Source organism: Rhinolophus hipposideros (genome assembly GCF_964194185.1).
Source record: "Rhinolophus hipposideros genome assembly, chromosome: 16".
NCBI classification, from domain to species: Eukaryota; Metazoa; Chordata; class Mammalia; order Chiroptera; family Rhinolophidae; genus Rhinolophus; species Rhinolophus hipposideros.
Window position 1 is genome coordinate 35,895,596 of NC_138062.1, and position 16,074 is coordinate 35,911,669.

A 16,074-nucleotide genomic window follows, 5' to 3' on the forward strand; every position below is an offset into this window, starting at 1 on the left:
GAGCAACATTGACCAAAGTGTCCACTTGTATGCATTTTTTTGGTACCCCTGGTATATATACAGTGGAATATTACTCAGCCATAAAAAAGAATGAAATCTTGCCATCTACAACAACATGGATAACCTTAGGATTTCAATACTTGGTTTTATTCTTTTCCAATTAGCTCAGCTTTCAGGAGCAATGGTTTTTGCTTTTGCTGACTTCTAAGGACCACTATAACTAGGAACTATGAGCTATTATTTCCTTTTAAAAATTGAGGTAGTTTTTTTTATTATAAAAAAAATCTATCTACTTTAAAATAAAAGAGCCATATAAAGAAAGTAGATTAACTAAGTCTTTAAATTAGAATAAAATAAATTGTATTTATTCTTATGTAATGTTGCAGTTGACCATCACGTTTATTTGAGATATAATTTTAGTAAATTAATATTTTCTTCATGTTTATTAAAACAGTATTTAGTACTGATATTTTTTAAAAATGTGATGTTTTGCAAATAATTGAATAAAGCAGTTTGACTTTTGTGAAATAAAACAACTTAATGGAATATCCATGAAATTTATTGATTTTGTTTTTTAAATATTACATTTCTTTAATGAGACTAAAATAATTGCTTGGGCAACCATTATTTTTCTAACCTGAGATAACTGCTTTTGTCATTTTGTTATGGTTGAAATTTTAAGTTTCAAAGGACATGTTTTTGGAACATTTTTGCAAAGAATTTTCATGCTAATATTGTTTCCTTTAAATGAAAAAAAATCTGATACTTACAAAACTTTTTTTTAATTTTTCTCTTTTCTAGTGACATTTGGGCTTTAGGATGTGTCCTTTATGAGATGTGCACACTTAAACATGCAGTAAGTGGAAGTTTCTGAAATATTTTTAAAATTACGTCAAAAAGTGACTATAATTTTCTGTTTTTTAAATAACCACCTACCATCTTTCAGATGACCTCTTGTATTAGAAATCTTCTCTGTCTGTAAACTTCTCATCTTTTGAAAAGTGTAAATTTAAATTGATTTTCCCTTAATATATATGCATGTTACATATTTTTAATAATATAGCATCCTTTTTTCAGAAAATTATTTCTAAAGACAAATAAATTTGCTGTCTTTTAAATGTTAAATTATATACAAATTTGATATTTTACCTTAACAAATTTTATTAATTTCATTTTAGCAGTTTTTCTCAAATTATTTGAGTTTGAAATTGAAATTATCTAAGGAACTTTTTCCAACATATTTAGCAAGGGATTTTATCAATTTAAATACTCTTTAGTTCAGGGTTTTTAAAATTTTCACTTTTGAGAATCTTTTGAGATGACACATAACAAACATATCCAAAAGGGGAAGTTCTTGTCCTACATAGGTTGAATGTTATTCACTTTTCATTTCAGAATTTGCTTTTAAAAACTTCTTTCCCCATTGATTAAACAGTAGTGTATTTTCATTACAGAAAACTTAAGAAAATACATAAAAATGTAAAGAAATGAATAAATATCAAAAGCAGTACTTTCAACCAATAATGACTACTTGTAATATTTTGTCATTTCCTTTTAGGCTTTCTTCTAGAATAATTTATAAAATGAGATTTGTTTTTGTTTTTTCCCCTCAAAAGTTTAATCATGTTATAAGCAGTTTTATAGCTGGTTTTTCAATTGCCTGATATTATTTGGGGAGTATTTTTCTTTGTTGTGTTTTTTTCATGTTTGCATAGTTTCCTACTATATTGCCTTAGATTTTATTTTCCTGTCTTCAGGAGAAAAAGTATAGACTGCCAAAGTAAGGTGGGATAGTTGTTATCAGATCCGTATTTGAAGGAATTGGTCAATTTTTCTGTGATAGTTGTTATCAGATCCGTATTTGAAGGAATTGGTCAATTTTTCTGTGACAAACAGTCATTTTAGGTCTAAATCAGTGTATTTTAAAAAAAACTTTTCATCCACATTTAACTGTCAATATCACTTGTGTATTTTGGAAGTGGACATACAAAATTAAGTAATTCACTTAACGTTTATTTATGAAGAGTTTGTCAGTTGAGAGAGAAATGAAAATTCTTTGTAATAAAGGAATAGAGTAACATATTTTTCTGCATTTAGAATTCCTTCTTAGGTACATAGATATTTCTAGACAATTGAATTGTATTCAAATTTTAATAAACTGAATGACATATTTTAAATGTGCTGTGAGAAGTCAACATTTAACAGAAGTCTTTTTAATTGGTGTAAACACCAATACCTAATGTATACCAAAACTTAATGTACATATTAAGAACATATTGAAAATGTACAACTGTTCTATACTATTTTAGCTGAGATGTCAAAGCTTAATTTTACTCTCAAAATGAAACCTTTAGATTTTAAAGTGCCCGTGTCTGGTTTTTGTTGTTGTTTTTATTTCAGTTAGAGTTTATATTGTATTTAATCCTCAAATATATAGTATTCCTGTTGATGTGACTTATATTTCCATTTGGAATGCTTGCCACATTGATCCCATGGCTTTTGGGAACATCACACACTAAAAAATAGTAATAATGAGCAATGTTTAGAAGGAAAGTAATTAGTACATTTATTTATGTATAATAAATAAGGCAGGTCTTAAATGAAGATCACCAGGTTGGTTTGTTTACCATCTTGATTATGGGTATGTTTTAATAAAATCTTTAATTAATACCTATATCTCAACTTTTACTTTTTTAAATAAGTAAAAGTTTTATAGCAAGTTATAACATACTAGTAGGACTAATATTCTCTTTTAAATAGGTTTGTAAATAACCAAGTGAACGCTGCTCTAGAGAACATATGCTGATTAAAACATTTGGAAGAGGGTTATAGTTCTGTTCTATATTGATAGGTAAAGAACTGTTTCTCATTGTTGATATTCCCATTTTCAGTTAACGTATGTTTTATGTATGTTGATTTATTTTCTGGATTTTAGTTTGAAGCTGGCAATATGAAAAACCTGGTACTGAAGATAATATCGGGATCTTTTCCACCCGTGTCTTTGCATTATTCTTATGATCTCCGCAGTTTGCTCTCTCAGTTATTTAAAAGAAATCCTAGGGATAGACCATCAGTCAACTCCATATTGGAGAAAGGTTTTATAGCCAAACGCATTGAAAAGTTTCTCTCACCTCAGGTATGATTTTTTTTCTTTAGAATTAAAGTTGAACAGTAGGGTTATGGTGCTTAAGTAGGACATGGCCTCATCTGTTTTGAAGAGACTTAGTGTTTTCAAACTACCCTGGAATCACCTTCCTTTCCATTCTTGTATAACTCTTCCCCTTCCTGTTTGCTTTCCAGTGGTGAATCTGTAGGAGGGAAAACATTTCTTTCCTGTCTCCTCTTAACACATAATCCTTAACTGCTGACATTCTGATCACCAAATGTATGGTAATTTTTCCTCACACCAGGCAATTCTGTGACACCAGCAGGGTGTCCTCCAGTTCCTTTGAGTTTCGACACTGTATCTGGAGGTAGCCTCAGGTCCTTCAGTCCCACAAGACTGCCCCCACTGTAGAATCCATCGCAAGTCCAGGTTGTCACTTGTGCTTCTGACCAACCAGCTATAAATCAGAGATTCCCACAACCTCCTTGTGTTCAATTAATTCCTACAGCAGCTCACAGAACTCAGAGAAACATTTACTCATATTTACCAGTTTATTATAAGGGATACAGATGAACAGCCACATGAAGAGGTACACAGGGCAAGGTTCGGAAGGGTCCTGCGTGCAGGAGCTTCTGTCCCCGTGGAACTAGGGTGCACCACCCTCCTGGCATGTTTACCAACCTGGTAGCTCTCCAAACCCAGTCTTTTTGGGTTTTTCTTGGAGGTCTCATTATGGAGACACAATTTATTAAATCTTTGGTCCTTAGTGATTGATTCAACCTCCAACCCCTTTCCTCCCCGGAGGGGAGGGGCGTGGGACTAAAAGTTCCAACCCTCTAATCACTTGGGTGGTTTCTCTGGCAACCAGCCTCCATCCTTAGGGGCACTCCAAAAGTCACTTCACTGATAGAATTTCAGGTGTGGTTGAAAGGAGCTTGTTATAAATAACAGAAGACACCTTTCCTCTTAACAGTTAGGAAATTCCAAGGTTTTGGGAACAGTGTGCCAGGAATTTGATTATCAAATGTATATTTCTTATTATAAATCACAATAGTAAAAAAAAAAATCACAATAGCACAGAATCATTCCTCTGTCTCTTGGGTTTCTTTTGTAATTTTTTATTGTGGTAAAATATACGTAACATAAAATCTATTATCGGAACTATTTTTAAGTGGACAGTTCAGTAGTAATAAATAGGTTCATAATGCTATGCAACCATTATTACCATCCAGCTCCTTAACTTTTCATCTCTCTACCCATTAACTAATAGCTACCCATCCCCCACACACACCCCCAGTCCCTGGCAACCACCTTCTACTTTCTGTCTTCTTAGGTTTCCAACTGTAAAATTAAACCTTTCTGTGAACAATGGGATTATAAATATATCTCCATCATGAGGTTGTTAGGAGAGTTAAAAGTGGTGAGGGATGTAAAGTACTTATTAATATCTAGCACATAATAAGTGTTCAGTATATTCAACATATGTTAAATATTATCAGCGTACTTGCATGTAGGTGCATAATAAGTTTAAAGTTGAATTGAATTTTAATTTGACAGAACTTGTAAAAAATCTGTATCGAAACAGCATAAGTTATTGACTAAATAACGATCACCTGAAACTGGAATTATTTTATATTACGTACATTACATGTTTTATGTGGTCTCTGTTAATTTAACTGATCACTATTAAACTCTTTTGTGATCAGCTATCTAGAAAAATCATGGTGTTATTACTTCTATATGCTTATGAGAGGAGAGGGACCTGTCATATGTCTTCTGGCTTAACAGAGCCTCTGTGTGAACAAATGCTCTTCAAAAAACAGAGATGTGGATTTAGCTATTAATACCACGAGATTACATTAGTGAGCAAAAAAGCCAATTAAAAGTTAGAGATTAAAATTTACTTGTATAGGACATAGCAACAATTTCTGAAATGTCGGTGTCTTATAAGACTCCTTTGTTGTAAATAACATTTTCGAGGACAGTTTTATGGTGCAATCTCTTGTGTTGGAGCAGCTACTAAAGAAGAAAGAATGACTTCATTTCATCTTGCTGAGATTTCTTTTCCCTCATACTAGCAGTTAGGACATACAGTCTCAAGCACTGAAATTTGACTAGCCAGCAATGAAGGAAATAGTCAAGCCTGATATATGCAGAACATATAATATGGAAAGAAAAAAGGGCCGACTCTCATTATGAACACATGAAGTATTTGACCTTACATGTTGAGTCCACACATAGCCCCTCGTTGCTATCTAGGCACCACTTAGATTTCATTCTTCATGAAAACCTTTATCTTTTGTTCTTAAGATGTATTTATATAGTCATGTGCCGCTTAACAATGGGAGTATGTTCTGAGAAATTCATTGTTAGGTGATTTGGCCATCGTGTGCACCATAGCCTGTGCACTTACACCAACCTGCTTGGTATAGCCTACTACACACCCAGGCTGGGGGGTAGATCTCTGTCAGGTGGGGATATGCGTATGACATATACCAAAACAGAAACATAATGTGACTCGTGACTGTATCATTTGTTCAGTATTCTAGTGAGAAAGTTTGTGATACATTTTTTAAGGCTTTAACTTTGAAACAATTTATTAGTTTTACTGCAACATACAGACTATTTTCAGTATCACTATAATATTCTGTACAGTTGATTTTTTTTTCATTCCCTTAATTCTCAATGTAATGCTGTCAGCCAAAGTTAATAGGGCCTAGTTCTCCATCTTGCACACTGAATGTGGCTTGAATATCACGAATAAGCTCTGATTCATTAAGAATATAGGTGCTGTCCAATAGCACTTTCCATGATGGTGAAGTGTTGTATAGCTGCATTGCCCAGCATTGTAGCCACTAGCCACATGTGGTTATTTATAATATAAAATGTGGCTGGTGTGACTGAGGAGCTGAATTTTAAATTACATTTATTTAAAAATTTAATTAAAATAGCTACATATGGGTAGCAACTGTATGGGACAGCACTGCATGGGGATTCCAGAATTTTCTTGGATTCTATATACCCCACCTCTCAATTCATATTTGCATTCACACAGGGGAAAAAGAAAGACTCACATTCAGACAGTGTAAGAAATTCCCCAATATGAAACAAGCTGGAGATCATAAAGTACCCATTTTCTCCTATGAAAAAGAAAGGGAGAAAAATGCAAATGTTCAGAAGAGAAAACATTCACACAGTTGCTCTGAATTGCCTGTGAACCTGACTTTCACTTACATCTGTCTTCTGGTGTGGTACTTCTCAAACTTTAGCATATGTAAAACTCACTTAGAGGATATTACTGGTTCCCGCCACTATAATATGTGTTTTAGTGATTCTGAGGTGGAGCCTGAGCATTTGCACAACTAAAGCATTCCTGGTGATGCTGATTCTGCTGGTCTGAGACTTTGGGACCTACTCTAGGAGGATCCTTGATGGGAACGATGACCATCTGAGTCATGGTTTTGTGCCTGTTGGAGGTTCTGGTCCACTACCACGGTGGGAGCCTCGTTTCTCTTGAAAAAAGAGAAAATTCACTTGCCTTCCCCACCCAGTAGGGAAACAAGCAAGCTTACAATTGAGTTAAATCTTTGTTGGTATCGTGGTGTTGTACTTGAAGGAAAAATATGTGAGTAGGAAGAGAAAATTACTTGTAGGAAATACTAATGTTTTTGGCTTCTCAAAATATGTTCATAAATGCTAGGGAGTAAGTCATAGAGTATTTTTAGTAATAGTAAAAAGAGTTAACCTGTCAAGTCATGTGAGAATATGCAAATATTTATCCAATAACATGTTTACAGTTGCATGTTGATAAGCGTGAACACTCATTGGAGATGCTGAGAAAATTCAGAGTTAAGTTGAAATAACTGAGAAGTTAATCTGAGAAGGGGATAATGAAGTGGTTCCTGTCAGTGTTGAAGTAAAAGAGGGTTGTGGATGCACTTAGAATATTGAGGTGATTCCAGATAGGAGGTAGTTGTGTTAAATTCCCGAGACACGCAGAACAGGCAAGCCTTTTGGTGCAGTAGGTTAATTTGAGAAGAAAGCTTGTTTAGAGAAGTAATACAAATAAATTGGTAAGATTGGAAAGGAGTTAGCATGAGAAGAATTTGGTTAATGGATTATTTGGGTTTAATTAGTATTTATTTGGCAGCATAATTGTGACTGAAAAAGGGGAAAAATGTATTCTGATTAATGGGTGTTGTATTTTGAAATTTAATATCTTTTCTAACTTTTTACCCCGTTTCAATCTAAGCTTATTGCAGAAGAATTTTGTCTGAAAACATTTTCCAAGTTCGGAGCACAGCTTATACCAGGTAAATTAAATTTAATGAATCCTTTCATCTGTTTGCAATAATCATATACTAATTATACAAATTAATGATATCTACGAATTATACTAGAGATATATGTAGTATGTAATAAATTGGGGTAATTGTAGATAAATTTAACTCAGAGGAAATGCATATATAAATTATATATGACAACATAAAAAAACTTTCTGATAATAGCAGAATGTCCATTTCTTGTCTGCCTTGTTTAAATGAAATCTGTCTTGAAATCTTCTTTGTCTTTATCAAATGCTTAGGTGAAATTCTGAGAACATTATCATAGAATGTTATAAAATGTCTTAGTTAACTATACATCTTTATGTACAATATTTTTCTTTGAGACATACTTCATATTCTATAATTAAACAAAATGAAGTTAAATGCCTTACCAAGGAAAATTTTCTTTTAAATGTGGCCATCAGCAGTAGAATATTTATAGGATTGTATATGTATGTACATATATTTGTGTGAGAGGGAAATTATATTCTACATCGAATGATTTCGGAATGAATTTCTAAAATCAGTGGGAGTTATTTAAGATTTCAAGAGTACATTGTTTTTCAAACATAGTGCTTTGCACGTTCTATTCTGAGTTTGACTAAATTAATAAAAATAAATGCCACATTGTTAAACTGAGTCCATATAAGCTGGAAGTAGTGTGGTAGTACATTGTCAGGAAGGCCAGCTATACTTAGCTATGTTAAAGACACTTAGACTCTCCTCTCAGTGTGCATAGACTATCAGTCCCTGGGAAATCAGTTCACTCTATAAACAAAATTCACAAGAGACAGACACAGGGCTGAAGCTGCATGTCTCTGTGGGCAGTCAAAGTTAAGCCTCATGAGAAGTCAAATACTTAAAAACTTCATTGTCACACAGGCCAGAAATACGCCTCGTCAGCACATTCCTTCTATATGGGTAAGCCTGCGTAGGAATTAGAAAGTTATTTTGTTGTAAGAGGAGTTGGATGGATGAAATGTTTAATAGCATGGAGCTAAAATAGGAGTTGTATTGGTGATGGAGCTATAAATATTTTGTGGGCTCCAGCGCCCTATATTAAACTTCATCCTACTGGTATGGTGATAGCCTTGTCTCTGAGGAAAGAAATGGTCAAAATCAGATAACTAATTCTCTCTCTTCTCTGGAAAGTGAATGTGAACTAGTCTTATCTGTCTTTTGGGACCATTCATTTTTATGCTTTTGAGCCTCTTGTCCCTTTTCTGACATACATTGTTTCTTTGGTTATATTAATACATGTAGCCAGGTTCCAATGTTGTGACTGTTTATATCTGCATTCTGGATTGATCTTACAGCCGAACTCTCAAAGAGAAATTTATTTTTTCACATTTCCTAGTTCCTGTCAGTTTACAGTTGGAGTTTGTGTTTGGAAAACCTTACTCTAATGTGCTGTATCTGATATCTTCAACCCAAATTACATATGAATCTAAACTGCCAATCAAATGGATATATTTATTATTATGAGTTTACTAAATTATGTTTATAATATGTGTTCATTGTGAAAATTAAAAAGAAAGTAAAAATTACCTCTAATCTTAGCACATACTGTTATGTTTGGTATGTTTTTCCTATAATAACACATGTATGATGATTGAAAATTGGGGTTGTATTATAAACGAAGGTTTGTTTTTTTTCATTCACAATATTATATGATGATCATTTTCTAACACAACGAAATATTCTTTGAAGAGCTCGGTTTAGTGGTAGTACTTCATTATGAACTACCAGTTAATTTTTTTTTCTCCTTTCCCCTCAAAATGAAGAATACTTGTTGGAAGAGATTGATTTAAGTTGGTTTAACACATGATAAAATGTTGAGATAGCAGGCTGGAAGAAGCAGAAAGAAAGCTGCTACTTAGACGGTGGGGCAGTTTGAGCAGGGAGATACCTTAGTAGGTGTGAAAAATAGAAGAAAGGGGATTTTGGTAAGGGTTAAGAGAGACTATACTCTTTGACCTTTATTATCTTTGAGAGATGTAAATAGCAAACTTTCCCTTTAATTGCTTTAGTTTAACTTTTTCTTGAATTTATCATTGTGTTAAGACTGAACCTTGTCTAGGCCTTGGTAAGAGGTTAATACCTAATGCTGCAGGGTTTATCCTTGTTTATAAATTTTTGTTTCTCTGATTATTTCTTTAAAATCAGTTCATAAACATTGTTCTTGATATGATTGCTCTTCAGAAAGTTTGACCAATTTATATTCTCACCAGGAGTATATGAAGGTACCCATGTCATGAGATCCTTCGCTATAATGATTGTTTTAAAGTATTTGTTCTTCAGTAGGTCTGTAGGTATGGAAATTCACACTACATCTGAAGAAAATATTAAGTTCATCAGTGATGGAATTAATGTTTAACAGTTCCGGAAGTTTATGTTCTGATTTTGCAAGTAATTTCTAAAACAGTGAATGGTTTTTTTAAAATTTATTTTTAATAGCTGTATTGAGATATTATTCACATACCATTAAATTCACCCATTTAAAGTCTACAATTCCATGCTTTCTAGTGTAGTTACAGATATGTGCAATCATCACCCACAGTCAGTTTTAGGGATATGCTTTTTTATTATGAGAAATTTCAACAGCTTACAAGAGTGTGGCTTTTGCTTCTTTCAAGAAGTGGCTTTAGTGTAAAATAGTTATAATGAAGGATTGACATGTGCTAAGGAGTAAATAATATGTTTAACGAAAGGTTTCAATGCTGTCAACGATTATAAAAATGAAAAAGTGCTATCGTGAAGAATTTGTAAATTAAAGCTTTACCATAAAGAACTCTGGAAAAAATCCTCTATATCTTTTCATGTAGCTAAAAGACCAGCCTCAGGACAAAGCTTGGCTTCTGTCGCATCTCCTCAGAAAATCACCAAGCCTGCTGCTAAATACGGAGTGCCTTTAACATATAAGAAACATGGAGATAAAAAATTACATGAAAAGAAACCACTCCAAAAACATAAACAGGTATGATTATGTTACAAACTGTGTTATTAGTAACAAATTCAGTTTGACCTTATTTTGTTGCAACTTAGTTCAGTTATCTTGATATTCATGGGGTTGTTTTTATTTAGTTACTAAAGAACACGGCTGTTCTGTGCTTCATCAGTCTTTTAAAACTAAGAAGCCTTAACAGAAGTCATAAAGAAACATTAAATAGCTTTATTAGGTAATGTAGTTAGTGCAGTAAAAAGAAAGTGATGTTATAAGTGAAATCATTTTTTAACAACCTAAGCAGAGCCATTTGTTTTTGTGCATAAAACAAGTAAATACCTGATACACTAGATAAAAATAGGGAAAAATTTTGTATTTGAGAATTCACAATCAGATAAATATATACACAAAGCCATTTTATAGTATATTATCAACAAAATCTCTTGTATTCTAAACTTCTAAAGATTGTCCTCACCTTTTTCGTTCGAAAACTTGGCTTGTCCCTGAATACACTCGTACAGCTCTCTTACTTGGTGACTATTTCTTTCTAATCTCTTAATACCACTGAGTCTCAGGTAGGATGAGGGAATATTTTCCTTCTTATTGCCAGACTTTTCCCTGCTCCCTAACGCACCCCTCAAGCTTTGACACAAATGCTCCATGTTAAGGTAATCTGCAGACCTTCATTTTTTGAAGAGTTTAATACCTGGCTGACTCACTGCCAATTTTCTCAATGCTGTCATAATTTTTGGTGATTTAGTGATTTAGTGATTTAGTATTCAAAAAGATGATCTTTTCGGTAGCACATGGTCATTCTCTTGTCTCCCACCATACCTTAAAACTGCCATCAACTTTGGTATATTCAATCCTGGTAACTATTCCGTAGTCGCAGTTACAAACATCCCACTCCCTGATCACTATTTCCTATTTCCTGCTCATTCCTCAAAGGCTCTGCCTCCAAAACTTCTTTGTCTTATTTGGACCATGGATCTTGCTAGTTTTTCATTGTTTGTTTCCTCCTCATTTTTGTTTTTTCTTTTCCAGCTTTAAATTCCATATCCTCCTCACATTATAATTTTCAAAACCTCAATTCTCTTGCCCCGGTCTTCCACTATTATAAATCAACTAGCAAAAACTTAACTTTGATGAAATCCAACTCTCTACTTCTTCTGTGCCTGAACCAGGGCATGGACTGGGGTTGAAAAAACATGCAACTATTATAACTGTTCTCACTTTAAACTGATAGCCAACAACCTCTGGCCACCCCGTTATATTTCTCAGTCCATTCACTCTTCCATTTCCGAGATGATTATTTTTTACCTTCTCCTTGCTTTTTACTTCAGGCTGATGACCTTGCTTCCTATTTCACTGAGAAAGTAGAAACAGTTAGAAAATTTTCCCATACTCTCAACACCATTTCTGCTTCTCAGTCATATCCGTTTGTAAATATTATTGCCTTTCTTCTTAATACTTTGGATGATCTGTTCTCATCTAGAGTCAACCCTGCCATTTATATATTATTATTAGTATTATTATTAGTATTATTATTATTGCTTCCTAAAGTACTTTGTACTCTCGTCTGCATCATTATAGTTCTCCTGTCTCTTCAGTTATTCCTGTTTGCAAACAAATATGTTGTATTATAACATCTTTAGTATTTAAGAAAAAAAGAAAGAAACCTTATCTCTCGTATCTCCTTCCAGATACTTCTCTATGTCTTTGCTTTCTTTGACAGCAAACCTTTCCCAAAACATTGTCTGTGCTCCCTCCAGTTCCTCTCTTCTCACTTCCTCCTGGACCCATTCCAGTTAGGGCTTGCTTTGTTGCAGCTGTTAGAAAACAGCTCTCGGCAGGGACATCAGTGGTCTCCATGTTGTTAAGTGGAGGGGTTGGTTGTCTTTTTCCTTTACCTTAGTTTTTGACTCACCTGGTTACCCCCTGCTTTAAACATTTCATGGACTACAGTCCAAAGTTTTACATTCTTCTGATTTCTTCCCCTACCTGATTGCTTTTCTCCGCCTCCTTTGCAAGTTCCTCCTCACGTCCCTGAACTCTAAATGCTGACGTGCTGAAGGTCTCAGTCCTTGGATGGCTTCGCTCTCGTACGAGACTCCCTCTCTGATTGACAGCGTCTGTAAACTGACACCCAAATGGACGTCTCCAGCCTGGACTTCTTTCCTGAACTCCAGACTCTGTCTCAGCATCTCTAATTAGGTTTCTAACAGGCATCTCAAAATTAACATGTGTAAAACTGAGATTCCACCTCCTCCCCACTGATCTTTCTTATTTTAGTAAATGGCACCATCATCCTTCATTTCACATCAAAACCTTTTGGAGTCATCATTGACTACTCTTTCAACACCACATCACAACAACCCTGCCTTCAAAACGTATTCACGGTCTGACTTTTTCTCATTTTTTCTATCATCACGTTATTCCTACCCACCCTCCTCTTTCACCTGGGTTATACTAGGAATCGCCTGATGATTTCACTGCTTTCAAACTTTTTGCAGTCTGTTTTCACTTGAGCAGCCTAAATTTCTTTTACAATGAAGGTCAGGTCATTGCCTGTTCCTGCAAGAAACGTTTCAGTGGCTTTCATCTCAGAGTAAAAGCCAAGGTCCTTACGATGGCCGACAAAGCCCTCTGATGCCCTTATTACCTCTCTAAGCCTCAATTTCTGCTCGCCCTCCCCTATTCCCAGTCCAGCTATGCTAACTAAACCTTGTTGCCCTCAGACATGCCGAGCATTCATCTGCAGAAATGAATTTGTGCTTGCTATTCCCTTTTTCTAGAAGACTTTCCCTTGAAAAAACTGTGTGGTTTCTCCTTTCTTTCAAAACCTAGTTTAGGAATAGAGCCTTCATCCTGATCACCAGGATATCAAATAACTGGTGATCATCCCTCTCCCCACCCCGACATTCCTGTTCGCTTTGTTCTGCTTTTTCTCCACATTGGCGCTGTCAGAAGCACTGTGTTTTTCATTTGTTTATAAACGAATTAATGAATGGATTAGTGAGTAGGCGCTTAGACTTTGTCAAGTCTCTCAAATGTTAATTATTTAAAAAACTGAATAACAACCAAAAATTTTAGTGAAATTCCCTACAAAAGCCTTTTTGTTATTCTTTTCAGCAAATGGGTAACTATTAAAAAACAAAGTCTGGAGAGAAAAATGATAATGGACAAGTCTCTTGAAAAACGCTGGAATGTGTGTTTATTTCATAAGATCAACAGTAGGAGAAAATAGTTTTAGTAGCTATTTTGTTTAGTTAGAAAGACCAGTGTCTGCTAAGATTGTTATCCGTGGTAGTGCTGACAATGCTAAACATTAATAAAATTCCTTTAACTTCCTGTTGTAACCCAGAATTTCAAATTCAAAGATAATCCTTAGAGCCAGGATTATTAGCATAAAAAAAGGTGTGGTCATATAGAAACATTTAATGGCACAGTAGTACCCTACCAAATTACTCATGCTTGTATATTGAAGACTTTCCAAGATTCTGTATTCGATACACTTTTCTCCCATAATGCTCCTAAATTCTGAGTCTTAGCTACCTTGGACTTAGCACTAGTTACTGTTTTCACCTTGTATGTACTTTTTCTTTCTTGTCTTTGCTCATTATGTACCTCCTCCTGCTTTTTAAATGTTCTTCTTTTCTTTGCCTCTCTCTTCTGTGTAGGTACATGTCAGACTGATGCTGCATTATTCTGTAAGTCCTTAGAGAGTACAGAGTACAGGTTTTTAGTGTGTTCACAGAGTTGTACAACCATCACTGCAATCAATTTTAGAACATTTCTTCTGTCTGCAAATGTTATAGTCCAAATAAAGAGACGGGCTTGAAAAAAGGGCAAAAGGAGTAAGTTGTGTGATAACTGATCACATTGTTAGCTCTAGATTAAATAATATAATGCTGGCTTTATTGTCTGGGGGATGGCCACAGCTGCTATGTGGCTTCGATGCTCAGAGTTCTCCAAGGACCTAAGGGAGGTAGGAAACACTTCAAATACCTTTTTTTTTCTTTCCAATCCTTTCTTGCTTTTTCCCTAATTGTCCCTCTTCCTTCCAAAAAAGCAAGAAAATAGTTTCTTCCTCATCTGAACTGCTTTAGCACCTCATATATATCTTCTTAATGTTATTTTTATTAGACTGTTAGCTCTCTGAAGTTAGGAACCATATTTTACACATTTTGCACAAAGCTAGTGTCTAGTAAGTGTGTGTTTTTTTTTAAATGAGTGAATAAATGATTAAATAAAGTGAATTCCAAATCAGTAAAGCAATATCCTTTAATATTTTAACAGTGGTTAATAGAGTTAAAGGCCAAATAAAAACCCTGCTTTTAGGCACAGTCAGAAGGCCAGGGTTTTTAAGCTTTTTCATTTTTCTTTTTATTGGGGAATATCGGGGAACAGTGTGTTTTTCCAGGACCCATCAGCTCCATGTGAAGTTGTTGTTTTCAATCTAGTGGTGGGGGGCGCAGCTCAGCTCCAAGTCAAGTTGTCCTCAGTCTATTTGTGGAGGAGGATGCAGATCACTGGCCCGTGTGGGAATCGAACTGGCGTTTTTTGGTGTTATGAGCACTGTGCTCTAACCATTGAGCCAACTGTTTTTGAGCTTTTATCCTGATACTTAAAGGCAAGCACTACTTCAGTGTGAGGTAATGAAGAGAGAGCTTTAGAGAATTGCAATTGATCCTTTACATACATGTCTAATTCTTGAGATGGAAACCTGATTTCTGTTAAATTTATTGATTCTTTATAGTAATTTATGATAACTTCGATTTGGAATTTTTTCCCATAAAGTATGTGTTTTAATAAATTTGCTGTAGTCTTTTAGTATAGTTTTGACAATTTCATATAGTGAAAGAGGAAACAAACATATTCCCAGTATTCAAACATTTCATTTAATTTTGTCGTGGGCCTTTCCAGTTTTTATTCAGATATACATTGCGTGTATTTTTAATGAAGCTCTGATAGTTTATGGATGATTTTGTATTCTCATGTTTTTATTTAATGTTATATACACTTTTTGTAAATTTTCATTATCATCAGTGGTTGTATTATAGTTCATTACTATGAACTCAGTCAGATTGGCTATATTCTTCTAAATGTCTTTTTTATTTTACAATCATGCCCTGGATCAAAATTGTTTTGGAAATGTTTTATTTCTTTTAATGGAGTTCAGTGAAAGACAGATTCAAAGTAAAGATATTTCATAGATAGTTTTTGAGGTGTTAATTCCAAAATGGTGGTTATATAACAACTACAATCCATTTTAATATTTGGCTCTACACATGCAGAATCTCTATCCTACCAGGGAATGAAACTATCATTTGGGGAGTAGGTATCTTTATGTCATTAGCTCACCAAGGAATACACACTTGGGTAGACATACAGAAACGCAGTTGTCTTAACTCTCAACCACGTTTTGGCCTGACTAAATGCAGAGATCGCATTCTCAGTGAGACTGGACTAATGATATTTACAGAAGGCCCTTCACCATTGCGCAGGATTGGAGCCGAGTGTATAACCTATTCATTCATGTGGCTGATAGAATCAAATAACATGTTGGTGTTCTTAATGTTTCTCTTATTTTCAATTAATATTATTCAGCATGCAAAAGCAGCATGTTGCGGAATTAAGATTCTAATTAATAATATTCTGAGTAATAATATTCTATCCAATATTCTGAATGACAGATA

At 34.4% G+C, this 16,074-nt stretch overlaps 1 protein-coding gene across 4 annotated transcripts in view; it reads left to right on the forward strand.

Moving 5' to 3' along the window:
* NEK1 (NIMA related kinase 1) overlaps window positions 1-16,074 on the forward strand; it is a 129,035-nt gene that overhangs the window by 23,069 nt on the left and 89,892 nt on the right. For all 4 annotated transcript variants that reach the window (XM_081075469.1, XM_081075468.1, XM_081075471.1 and 1 more), the window contains exons 8-11: window positions 802-856; window positions 2,936-3,136; window positions 7,359-7,419; window positions 10,257-10,408. In XM_081075469.1, coding sequence (XP_080931595.1) covers window positions 802-856; window positions 2,936-3,136; window positions 7,359-7,419; window positions 10,257-10,408 — 469 coding nt within the window. The remainder of the gene's footprint in view (window positions 1-801; window positions 857-2,935; window positions 3,137-7,358; window positions 7,420-10,256; window positions 10,409-16,074) is intronic.